This window comes from Rattus rattus, chromosome 1 (genome assembly GCF_011064425.1).
Source record: "Rattus rattus isolate New Zealand chromosome 1, Rrattus_CSIRO_v1, whole genome shotgun sequence".
NCBI classification, from domain to species: domain Eukaryota; kingdom Metazoa; phylum Chordata; class Mammalia; order Rodentia; family Muridae; genus Rattus; species Rattus rattus.
In genome coordinates, this window is record NC_046154.1 from 248,200,135 (window position 1) to 248,212,754 (window position 12,620).

Here is a 12,620-nt window from a genome sequence, read left to right on the forward strand (position 1 = left end):
ACATTTTGTATTTTTCCTTTCTCAGCTTGCTCCTTTTCATTAAGACGCTCTTCATAAGAGTGAACTTTAGTACCAGGTTGTTTTGAGACTTTCTTTATCAAAGCAATTAATTATTTTACATCTCTTTGTCTTAGCCTCAGGCAGACTCTTCAGACAATGGCAAAATAAAACCCCACCACAGTCTTCACCAAAATATCGCAAAAACAGATTCTAGGCCACACACTGACATTCTTCTCCAGTTGGGCCAGGTCTACACAGGTAAAACCATCCTCAGCACCAATGTCTTTCATATTTCCACTAGGATGCCCATTAAACCCCACTTTAAGCATTCCACTGCTTCCCAAACCCAAAGTCCCCAACTCCAGATTCCTCCAAACAAAAACATGGTCATCACAGCAATACCTGAGTCCCTTGTATCAACTTCTGTCTTTGTTAGGATCTTACTGCCATGAACAGACACCGTGACCAAAAACTCTTACAAAAGACAACATTTAACTGGGGCTGGCTTACAGGTTCAGTCCATCCATCAAGGCAGGAAGCAAATGTAAGTAGGATCCCATGCTTGTCACAAAGAGACCAGAGTGTGAGGAAATAGCCCCCACTCATCACCACATTGTGCATACCCTGTGTTTGTGAGGAGGCCTCCCTGAAGCCTGAGGACATTTCACGGTGGCCATTCTATGTGGAGGAAGCTGCCTATGCAAGGGGCGGAGGGGTGGGGTGACACCTGTGGCTGACTCTTCCTGTCTATCCAGCTATGCCATTCCAGTTAAGCCCTGTACAAGGCGTTGGGTAATGACATACCCATTCACAGTCTTGTGGGTGTGGAGTGCTTGCTTCCATATTTCAACCCAGGGGTGCAATCCTGGCTTGGGTTCTCCAGCATGAAGGAATCTTAGAGACACCTTCTAGAAAACACCATCATATGGGTGGATTCTGACATGAGTGGAGATAAGACAGGTATGGACAGGAGAACAGGCCAGGGCACATAAGCCAGAACAGCTGTAGGTAGGGAATAGAGGAAGGAAGAATCAGGAGTGCTGGATTACTGATGTAACTAGGAAGGCCATGACATCTGTGTATCTAGGACTATCTAGGACTATCTAGCCCTATCTAGGACTGTGGCTAGGCAGACTGAGTCCTAGGAAGGGCACACTGCCCGGCAAAGAATAAATAGATGGACCAAGTCTACAAAAGGCACTTGAGGTAGAATGTGCCATCCGCAACAAAGTTTTCACATCGTGAGCCCATAGAAAAGAGTAAAAGAGCGAGAGGCACCAGTGCCCAGCACCAGGCCCACAGTCACCCTTCAGTAAGCTCTCTTCTGCAGATCTGCTAAGGTGGGGACTGGCGACAGCATGGATCGTGCCCACAAATCTTGATACCGGGTCTGGCTCAACGAGGTTCAAGGCAGCTCCATCGGCCTGCAAGGCTCCGGCGTAGGAATGGACTATCGTCGTAGAGCGGATGGGGCCTTGTAGGGTATGAACGGTGGCGGTGGCGGATGAAGCGGAAGAGGTTGGAGCTGCGTGTTTGGACCTGCGCCCGGGCAAGCAGCGCCACCTGCTGGGCAGACACGTGCGCTGCCGAGGAAACCGCAGACTCCGGGTCGCCCTGCAGCTCTCCTAGGTCTACATAATGGGGCAACTCAGGCTGTGTGGGAGAGGAAGTTGGGGCCCGCCCTCACCCATTCTGTCCTGCCAACTCCTCTCCAGAACCCTCCACTTCTCCGGCACTCTACCCCATGTTAGATCTGGTTCTCACCCTGGAACAGAGAGTCCAACAGGTCTTGACTGACTCCTTTGGGGCTAGTATGATAGGCCAGGAAACCTGTACCAAAGCAAAACAGTGAGGTCTGGCTCGGCCCTAGAAAAGGCTGACCCAGCTCTTAGAGCCCTAAGTGGGTAAGTTGGCCTCACCTATTAGCACAGTGGCTGCCCGGCGCAAAGTGTCCTGTGGGCTCCGCAGGTAGCCCTGGGTCTGACTCAGGAAATGCTGAACATGGCTTGGATATCGGTGAACCTAGGAACACAAATGCTCATGACAGGGCGAAAGTATCAGTCCTTCATGGAGAAGGGGCTGGAGATAACACGAACAAAGGCTATGGACTGGCCTTATAGGAGTATGATGGTCATGTTTAGCTCAGGTAGAGACTCTGTTTTGAGGGAGAGTGGACTATATAATCCTACCCCAGGACAAGTGAGTGGCTGACTATACCCTGGTGCTTTCTCTACTATACTAACCAGGCGGTGGCAGACGCGGCTTAGAGCCTCAGGGCTGTCGTAGTGAGCCACAGTAACCATTTCCTCCAGCAGGCCCCATCGAAGGGCCCGATCACAGCGGACTAGTGTCCACTCTGAGCTCTGGAATGGAGGAAGCAAGCAAGTTAGGGGTCTAGAAGATGGCCAGTGGTGGAAAGAAAGGGAAAGTGGCGGGAAAAGGTTGGCAAAGCCCAGGGTGAGGTGGTTAGTATAGCAGCCCAAGGAAAGACCTGGACTTTGAGGTTCTTGTCCCTAGCTTGAAACCTTCAGAGAGGTCAGAAGGTACGAGAGGAAGTACTAGATGAGATAGATACAGGACAGAACACTGACCTCAGCAGCATCCTGACTGGAGTCATGTAGGCGCAGCAAGAGTGGCACCAGACTCTGCAGCACCAATTTCCTCAGGGGTCCCCGAAGCCCCAACCGGAGTCCCCTCTGGCCCCGCCGCACTAGTGTTCCAAGGAGTCCCACTGCTGAAGCACGGACCGAGTCCCGAGCCTTCGTGTGAAAATACAGTCAGAGCTCAAGGAAGCAAGAGTGGGAGAGACCCGTGACGACTAAGGAGCCTGATCGGGGCTACAGATTAGGCCTTAATCCGGTGGCAGGTCCACAGGTAGCTGGGTGGGGAATGTAGGTGGGGCCTGTGGATAGGACTGAGTATCCGTGGATAATTCCAAGGCGGACACAGTGGGACCACAGGGCAGGATTTTGCTCACATCATCCAGTAGCGGTGGGAGGCGTGGTCGCAGTTCAGAGCTGAGGAGTCTCACGGGTGCTCCGGGCTGCAGCAGTATTCTCCGCAGCGCGCCGAGCGCAGCACCCACCAGCCGCACATCGCCTTCGCCCAGTGCTCTTAGGAGTACCGGCAGCAGCGTGTTCACATGCCTTATCTGTAAAGGCAAGCCTTGTGGCTGGACCTTTCCAGACTCTCCCTCGGCCCCACCTCCCCCGGGCGCTACCAGGTGGGCACCTTCCCACGATTCATTGCAAGGTGGCCAAGGCCAAGTAGGCCTAGCCAGCGCACGGTGGGCTCCGGGTCACCCTGCCAAGTTCGAAGGCGCTCCAGGATGACTTCCTCACGTAAGAGCTGTGCAGTAGGCTGGCTCTGCAACAGCTAAGAGAAGGGGCAGAGAGTCAGCATATCTCTGTGTCTGAGCAGAGTCACCCCTCACCCTTTTGGAAAGAAAGCTCACCCCAGTAAAGAAGGCCATAGCTGTGAGGCGCTGCGAGTTATTGGTGCTTCGTAGCCGAGGGAGCAAGTCTGCAAAAAGGCCTCGCAGATGATGATCAGCATGCGCCACCATGGCACTGGAGTCGGGGAAAGGGGAGTTCTTCTTCCGTTTGGAAGAGCTCAACCCCACCACCTCCCCTATGCTACCATCGCACCTGGCCAGCAGGGAGCCTCCTCCTGTTGTGCTGTCCTGGGGTGCCTCCTCACCTGGCCAGCAACAGGACACCCTCCAAGTGTGTGTGGGCTCCTACCAGCCTCCTCCAGCCTCCTGCTTGCTCCATACATGTGACCACCATTCGGCCACCATCCCCTGTGAGCAGGGCCTTCAAGGCCTCCACTGTGCAGCTGGAGGTGCGAAGAGTTGAGCAGTGGACAGTGAGGGCGAGGAAGGCCTGTCCCACCCCTCACTTATCCAAGGGTACCTTCTCACCTGGCGTGGCTGTGAGGTGGCCCTCGGTGAGAAGGCTCCCAGACCTTAGGGCTGTCGGGGGAATGAGCCCCTTGAGCCAGGTCATGCAGCTGTGTGACCAGTGCTAACAGCAGGTGAGGGTAGAAACCTCGAGTGGCTCCCACGCAGCCAGAGACTGCCAACATCTCTCCCAGAGCACGGGTGGCCTGCAGATCAAGTGAGCCCACCCTTGGAATTCTGACAGTTTTTGGATGCGTACAGGACATCCCAGACAAGTGTGACCCGGGAGCTAATCTGTAGTCCTACCCCTACAAGGCTACTCTTTGGCTGCTGGTGGCCAGGCCACGCCCCTTGGATGCTTGCGGCCAGGCCACGCCCCCTGATGGCACTTGCTGAAGCCACTTACTGCCAGTGCCTCAGACTCGGGACCCGCCGCGCCCTTCAAGGCCCACAGCAGTTGCACCAGCACCTGCCCGTTTACTCGCTGGTTCCGGCTTAGGCTTCGCCACAGCTCAGAGGCTGCCCTGGGGGTGAAGGGCCGTGTAGTGAAGAGGAGCTGCATGGAATCCTCAGGAAAGCCCACCACTACGACTCTAGGAAAAGGCTCCAGAAAGTAAACCATCCTTTACCCTTCCGCCATCCCACATCCCAGAGACGACAAATGCAGAGCCAGTCCATACATCAGCAGCCCTCTGGACTACACTGAGCCCTGTTGTGGCGCTACTGGGAAACAGACCTAACATTTTTTTTTTTTTTCCGGGGCTGGGGACCGAACCCAGGACCTTGCGCTTCCTAGGCAAGCGCTCTACCACTGAGCCAAATCCCCAACCCCCCATTTTTTGGTTTTTAATTGTTGTAAAGAATTAACCAGAAATAACTTCTGTGGTAAATGACCCGAAAAGTTGGAGACTTCTATGTGCTCAAACCGCCCTGCTTACTTATCCCGCCCATATCTTCAGGTAAAAAAGCAGGGGGCGGGGGCGGGGGGTGGGGGAGGAGAGAGAGAGAGAGAGAGAGAAGAGTGTAAGAGTTAAACTAAACCCAGGTATGATTTGTGACACCAGCAAAAGTCGAGGGGAGGGGATTTCTGAGGCCCTGTTCCCCTCCTGCCGGGTGCTGCAGGAACCAGATTCTATGATCAAGCAGTCAAGCGGGAAGGGGGAAGGAAGCCGCGTGGGGCAGCGCGGCTGGGCGGGGGAGGGTTACCGGTCCGGGGGTAGTGAACTGGGTAGCAGCGCACACACCACGTCCTGCGCATGCTCCAGAGCCAGTGCGCTCAGCACCCGTAGGGCTGCCCGCCGGGGTCTCCCTTCTGCCAGACTTGGCACCTGAGCCAGCAGCCCACGCACCAGATCGTGGACCTGGGTAAAAGGAACAAACGTCAGTAGTTAGAGCCCCTGGACCTCGAAAGGAAACTTTTGCCAGCACTGCACCCACTCTCAGTAAGAGCAGCTTTTAGGGGGAGTGTGGTCGAGATTGTTATTCTCCTCCCACATTGAAGGGAGGCTTGCAGGATTCTCTGGATGGTGGTGGGGATGCTAACCTGGTCCTCCAACCGCTGCCCCCGGGCTTCCAGGGCTGAGGACAGAGTGAGCGCTGTTGCCTGTGTCCCAGCATAGCCAGCCTCCTCCAGACACGCAGCTGTATACAACGCAAGGTCTGCAAGGGTTCCTTCCTCCCAGGAATACTGAGAGACCTATGAAGGGAGAGTGAAACATGGAGTTTCTGAAGACCCCAAGCCTATCTCAACTATTCTCCCTAGTCCCCCAGTCTTTCCATCCCTCAGATGGCGACAAACCCTCCTCCCTTATGATCTTTTCCATCTGTTTACCCTCAGTACCTCCCAATGCCCCCACATCGCCCCACACACACACACTTGTACTTTGTCTTTCTAGCACCCAAGTGAACAGACAAACCGTTCATCATCCATCTTCATTACTCACCTGGTATGGTCTCTCCGGGGCTGGCTCCTGGACATTGGGTGGGGAGCCGATCTCACTACTGGCTGTGGGGGCAACCACTTCATTCCCAGGCTGGGCCTCAAAGGCAGGGGTGAGTGTTTGAATATAGGGCTCAGCCTCTGGCCCAAGCTCCTCGGGCTCAGCCTGGGGGCCTGTAGAAGAGGGTCCCACAGGCTGCCCCTGGCTAGCCCGGATTCCTTCAGCTAGAGCTGTCAGAGTTAGGGAGCCCACAGGGCCATCCCGGCCCCTTCCCCACACACCCCCAGCCATAGTGTTCCTACCAGCGGCACCTGCCACCACTCTTCCAGTGAAGTTGTGTCCAGACCTGACCTAGAATCAGGCCCCGGGCAGGCCCACAGGCGGGCCTACAGACAGGCGTGGTGGCGTGGGCATATACGTGCATGCGTGTCTGAGCATGTGGTCGGCTGTCCAATCACAGAGATAGCTTAGCATGGCTTGTAAAGAGTTTCTGCCCCGGCTGCTGGAGCCAAATGGAACAGCCACTGCATAGTCTGGCTCTGCCCACCAATGCCCATGGAGATAGTAGACTATTGAGAAGAGGAAGGTCTTTAACCCAACTGTCTGTCCCCCTCTTGTCTGGGGGAGGGGTCCAGGGCAGTTTTAGATCGTTCTGAAGAAGCTTCAGCAGGGTCAAGGGTGAGGCTAGACCACATAGCCAGATATCCCAGGAATGGGTGCGGTCGGATACTGTCATCATCCCTGAACTTGAAATACTTGGGGTGTGGAGCAAATGAGGTGAGGCCTCCTAAGAACGTTTGCAAGTGCCCACTGTTGTTGATGTGGGCTCCCCTACATCCTTGCCAGTCCTGAGGTGTTCTGTCTCATGCCCTATATGTCCAGCCCCTCCTTCTCTGAGACTGTTTTCCCTGTGTCTGCGTAGGCAGTGTGTATGTATACTGTAAGCCCAGTTGTATCCCTTTCCAGGTTCACGCTCCGCAGGGCTGGCCCAACCTCTACCCTAAACCCCAACTCTCCACCCAGCCACACTATAGGCACTGCCCAAGCCCTAAGCCAAGGGAGCTGGGGGAACTAGTCTGACTACTTGGGCAAGTGGAAGTGCATGGGGAAGTTTTCCGATCTGTGGGCATTCATCACATTCAGCTCCCGTACCTCAGGCTACCAAGCCCCAACTCTGCACCCCGGCCAGCCTTGAGAGTCCTGTGGTGGTTTGAATAAGAACGGCCCCCATAGGCTCATACATTTGAATGCTTAGTCATTAGGGAGTGGCACTTTGAAGATTAGGATCAGGAGGTGTGACCTTGTTGAAGGAAGTGTGTCACAGGCAGGGGGTGGGGGGGGTGGGCCTGGCTTTTTCAAAAGCCCCTACCAAGGCCATATGCCACCATTGTCCCCACCAAGGTGGTCATGGTTGCCATGGTGATGGTGTCTCTTCACAACAACAGTAGAGTGCCTAAGGCACTCCAACACTCTCCTGAACGGGTCCTCCTGAATCTAGCTTGCTGTGCCCAGGTAGCTCCAGTCCTCCCTGAAGCCAGATTTATTTATTTATATGAGTACACGGTAGATATTTTTCAGACACACCAAAAGGGGGCATCAGATCCCATTACAGATGGTCGTGGGCCACCATGTGGTTGCTGGGAATTGAACTCAGGACCTCTGGAAGAGCAGCCAGTGCTCTTAACCGCTGAGCCATCTCTCCAGCCTGAGTCTCAGCTTTTTTTTTTTTTTTTTTTTTTTTTGGTTCTTTTTTTGGAGCTGGGGACCGAACCCAGGGCCTTGCGCTTCCTAGGCAAGCGCTCTACCACTGAGCTAAATCCCCAACCCCGAGTCTCAGCTTTTTAAGTCTTCTCTTCCTTCCTTATTATTGGGACATAAACTGAGACCCCAAGGCCAGATTGACCTAAAACAGATGATTGATCGTGAGGGAGAGCCCCACTTGAACTTCCCAGTAGTCCTTAGGAGGATCCCTGAGTCCCCTCCCTGCCCAGCCAACTAATGTAAAGGTCACAGGGACCACCAATCATTATGCGCCTAGTTGCTGTTACTATAATCTATCAAAAATTGTATAAAAGGCTTATGGGGGGGCTCTCTGTCCTCTGAGTGCAGGACAACCCCAGAGCGCTGGAACAATAAACCTCTTGCTTTTGCATTGAACTCTGTTTGGGGGTCTCCTGGTAGCTAAGGCTCACAGTAGAGTCTTACAGTAGATCATGCAGGGCTGGCTTGGGAGCCTGACATAGGCACATTGTCCTTAGCAGATATGAGTGCCTGGGGCTAGGATTAGACTCTGACACCCCATCTCAACCTTAGAACCTCCCTATCTGCTTTTAGTAGTAGGTGAGGGCTTTCATAATAAGGCTCTCAAAACAGAGATAAAGATAAGCCCTCCCAGTCTTGTGGCTCGGTGGCTCCCTTCAAACCAGGTCCCACAGCCCAGCCCTGTGGCTATCTTCCCACATGCTGGGTGTTAAGTTTCAAACTCTGGGCAGCTGAGGTGCTTATTGAACATATCAAAGCAGACCTGACCTCCAGGTTCCCCCAGCATCCCCCAGTTCCTACCTATTACGAGGTACAGCTTGGCATGCCCCACCCTCTACCAGGAACTCTCCAGCCCAGAGGCCAGGCTGCTTTTCCCTATGTAATCCACATATTTTGGTCACTGCTGCTCTCCTTTTGTACCTTTGGCCTCCTGGCTGCTGTATTTCCTGTGCTCTCCTTCCCTCCCCCTCTCCCTTACCTCCCCCTCTCCCCACGTGGTTCAGGGTCATGACCACCCTGGACTCTCCCAGATGTGTCTGCCTCTGGCTGTGTTCTCCTATATATCTATAATAAACCCCTTCACCGTATCTAGGAGCAGTCACATCCTTTCCTTTTTATTTCTTTTTTTTTTATTCACCGGGTCTGCGCCTCCTCATACTCCTAACTCCAGCCCAGCCCTGGAAGTCCCAAGTGAGCAGCAGAAATTTGTGAACTAATGACACGTGGCAGACAAAGTTGTGGGAAGAGAGAGTTGTGTTCTTTGTGATCTTTTTCACAGGGGACCTCGAGCACTCAGACTGTCCACCAGTGCCCGAAGCTTCTCTGACAATGCGACCTGCAGAGAGAAGAAGGGGATATGGCAGCTGGAGCTGGGAAGCAAGCAGGGGGCACATAGGACACATAGGCCAGGCGCCTATAGGCTGACCTGGTATACAGCAGGGTTCTGCAGCTGCTTATGAGCAGGTCGGAGGCGGCTCAGGGACTGCTGGGCAAAGGCTCTGGACTCATCCAGAGATGGAAGTGGTTCATACGGCTGCAGGGGAGGGGGAAGAGAAGGGTTGCGATGCTGGCTTTGGATCAGAGCTCAGCCTTGGTGAAGGCGCAGGTGAGGGGCAGTCACCTGTCCCTGTTGCAGGTACAGTCGCAGCAATGGCTCCACCTGGGCTGGCTTCACAGTGCAGGGCTCCTGGGCCCCCTGAAGCCATACCCTGAGTTCCTGCCCAGCCTTGGGTGGGGGCTCTTCTGCTAACTGCAGTAGGTCCAGTAGCAAAGACCCTGTGTAAGAGGCAAGAAAAACGTCAGAAAAAGACTGTAAGCTCGAAAAAGGACAATGGAGACGGAGAGGGAAATCACCCTCAGAGTCCAGGAACCGGAAGGCAGCCTTGCTCCCTGGCAGTGTTCTCTTCTCAGATTCCTCCGTCAGCTTTATTCGAGGTTGGCCTCCCACGGACACCAGCTGCAACGGCAGGGTGTTTGAATAGCTGCACCCCTGCCCCTAACACCCACAATCTTCTAGACTCATCCCGCCTGGGGCCAGACATTGTCTTTACCTTGTAGACACAGCCCATAGAAGGCTGTTTGGGACAAGTGACCACATTGGTGCCAATGCCGATGACGTTCACCTCACTGCCCTGTGGGGAGAAGTGACAGTGACATGGAGCCACCCTGCCACCTGTCGGGTGCCAGGGCTGTCTAGATCATCCACCTGTTCCTCTTCCGCTCTACCTTTTGGGCTAGCCTTGCCAGCTCCTTCTCGTCAATGTTGTTGCTGACTGCAATGGGAACAGACTCTAGCCAGGGCATCTGGAACCTGCATGCAATAGATTCACAGGCAGCACCCCTCAGATGCTCATGATTTAGGGTGGCCTCTTTCCTTGCTCCCTCCCTCCCTCCCCGTTAACCGTGCCTATACCCACCCGTGTCTTAGGAGCCCCTAGTGGTCCTACCCTACTCCTCCCTCCCTTCCAGGGCTTTCTTGGTTGCCCCTGAAACAGTCCCATGGTCTCACTATAGGAGAGACCTTCCTTGTCCTCTGGGACTCCCAGGAAGTTTCAAGCAGGCACACCATGCCCGGGGTGGGGAACTCACTCAGCACCAACAGTTCGAAAGATCCCTCGGATCTCCTTAGCCTGCTGAAGCAGATCACCGCTGTCCAGCCTCACACCCACTGCCCTGTAGCCCAGCTCCCCAAGTGCCAGGGCTACTGCCAGGAAGTTAGGAAGACCACTCCTGCATGTAAAACAAGGGGTCAGGGGCTCAGTTGCTCCACCAAGGCCACACTGATAGAATGCTCACAGCTCACCTGCGTACGCTGTAGGAATCTAGCAGGCCCTGGAAAGCCCGGGGGAAGGCCAGCGCATAGGCCACAAATGCTGCACGTTCCCCCGGATGTGGCTCCTGCTCCTCTAGCCCCAAGTAGGTGCACACACGCTTCAGCCACAAATTTACACTGGCAGGCAGGTCCACGGCAGGGCCCTCACTAGAAGCTGGAGCCAACATCTGTAGAAAGAGATCGGTAAAAAGACGGTTCTAGAGTTCATTGTAAGGCCTGGGAGTGGCCAGTATGCCATGGCCTCGGGGCAAAGGTGACGCCATGCAACACCAGCTTTCTAGTGCAGACGCACACGCATCAACTGCCCAGGGCAGTATCTGCCAATATATATATAGCAGGGCCCAGCTCACTCGAGGGTCCAGCCCACTCTAGCTGGGCTAAGAATTGGTTTTAGGATCTTGTCTTCTAGAGTAAAGCAGGCCCGGTGTGGAAGCACGCACTGAGACAGGAGCAGAAGGATCTGGGAATTCAAGCCCAACCTGGGCTATACGGAACCCTGACACAAAACAAAACAGTACTAACCGGGTCAGGGGGTACCTCACTACCCAAAAATGAAGTGACAAAGGAGTGGGCCTGGGTCCCTGCCACGGGTACACCTCTCAGTTGTCCAGCAAGTGTGTTGCTGCTGCTGTCAAACCCTGGATGAGAAGGCAGGTAGGCTTAGGGGACTGCCGATACGATAGTACCACCCCTTCCCCAGCCTGTGCCTCTTCCAGGCCTCACCACCCAGGTAGCTGTAAATGGAGGCCGTGAAGCCCCCATCGGGACCCTGAGCTCGCCGCAAGCCCATCTCTAATAGTCTCTTGTCCGGTCCTGCAATCAAGCGAAGCCGAGCAGCATTGGTGGCTACGAGGCTGTGGAGAGTTAATAAGCCAGGAGAACCCAGGTGAGGGGTCACAAAGCCACCCCAGTAGGAGGTCTTAGCCCCAGCCCTTCCATTGCCTGCACCTCTCAGGGACTCCGCTCACCTAGCGTAGCTGACCAGACACAGCAGCGGAGTCTCTAGCAGCTGTACCAGGAGAAGAGGCCCCGACACCTGCAGAAGTGGCACCTGTAGGGAGAGTGATCAGCTCCACAGCGGGACCGCCTGGGCCACCCCACTCTCCCTACACATTCAGCGCAGGGCACTCACACCAGGGAAAGCGAGGGAACCCTCCGGCAGGGCTCGCACCGACACCCGAGAGCAGTCAAGGGCTCGAAGGTGCTCGAAGAACGCAGGGTCAGTGTCTGGGGGTAGCACTGAAGCCAGGAACTGCACATCTGGAGTGATAGAGAACACATGTAGTCTTGGGGAGGACTTGGTCAGGCAAGTGCAAGTCCCCTCAGAGGTCAGGGGAACATCGGGAGGGCATTAAAGATTCGTTTTTGAGGGAGTGGGGGTTCTCTTCCAGCCACAGTACCGGTGCTGGTCGTGGAACTACCTGCATCGCGCAGACGGAAGGCGCGAAGAAAGCGTATACAGTCCTGCAGGCCAGCGGTCAGGGCAAAGGAACCTCCGAAAGGGCAGTGGCGGAAGAAGAGTTCGAACTCTGCTTCCTCACATGCCCGGCCTGCACGCCAGTATCCCAGCCCCATTGTAGCCTGGTAGAGGTCGGTGAGCAGCGGCCGCACCACCATGCGCCCCTGGTCGTCCAGCTCCATCTCCATTCCGCAGGGTACACAGGCTCTGGATTAATGGCGCCTACTCCACCCCCTAGGGCACAGGTCCAGACAACCGACTCACGCGGAAGGAGGGCCTTTCCCGGCAGAAGTGGGCGGAGCAAGCCGTCCACCCTGTCAGAGTTGCCAGGACTCAAACCAGCAACGTGGGAGAGTGGCACACCCCCATCCCAGTCTCCTGGACTCCAGCTAGCCGCTTGCCCCTGAGACTGGTTCTTATAGATTTTGGAGCTCAACTAGTGGCAAAACAACTTAAAATTTAACAGGGATGGAGTGCTTGATCAGGTTGTACTTTACCCTGGCCTCTTGCCCCTAACCAGGAAGGACCGAAGCGGGTTACATTATAGCTGTGAGCAGGTAGGTGCTGCCTTTCAGGTGAGGGGAACCCAAGCACCAGTATAGGGGGATATTCAACCAAGCAGCCAGACCTGGTAGCGAGTCAATGTCCTAGAACAGTTTACGCTGGGCATGGTGGTAAATGTCTTCAACCCCAGCATTGGGAAGGCAGAGGCCAGGTAGTTCTCTA

The 12,620-nt window shown here is 54.9% G+C and overlaps 2 protein-coding genes across 2 annotated transcripts; both read right to left on the reverse strand.

Moving 5' to 3' along the window:
* Positions 1-581: 581 nt before the first annotated feature.
* On the reverse strand, positions 582-6,132 carry Mroh6 (maestro heat like repeat family member 6). The gene is made up of 14 exons (XM_032916822.1): positions 5,845-6,132; positions 5,445-5,597; positions 5,108-5,262; positions 4,308-4,425; positions 3,923-4,107; positions 3,700-3,837; positions 3,455-3,569; positions 3,232-3,375; positions 2,978-3,151; positions 2,592-2,759; positions 2,244-2,363; positions 1,920-2,022; positions 1,765-1,830; positions 582-1,631 (listed from the first exon to the last, which is right to left on the reverse strand). The coding sequence occupies exons 1-14, from the start codon at positions 6,130-6,132 to the stop codon at positions 1,396-1,398; spliced, it is 2,163 nt and encodes a 720-aa protein (XP_032772713.1). The 3' UTR covers positions 582-1,395.
* A 2,592-nt stretch (positions 6,133-8,724) lies between these two features.
* On the reverse strand, positions 8,725-12,155 carry Naprt (nicotinate phosphoribosyltransferase). The gene is made up of 13 exons (XM_032916873.1): positions 11,857-12,155; positions 11,568-11,695; positions 11,404-11,486; positions 11,159-11,289; positions 10,958-11,073; positions 10,406-10,602; positions 10,192-10,332; positions 9,829-9,913; positions 9,654-9,734; positions 9,457-9,559; positions 9,224-9,378; positions 9,029-9,136; positions 8,725-8,938 (listed from the first exon to the last, which is right to left on the reverse strand). Exons 1-13 carry the CDS (start codon positions 12,080-12,082, stop codon positions 8,876-8,878), a joined length of 1,617 nt encoding a protein of 538 aa, XP_032772764.1. The 5' UTR covers positions 12,083-12,155; the 3' UTR covers positions 8,725-8,875.
* Between the last annotated feature and the right edge of the window lie 465 nt (positions 12,156-12,620).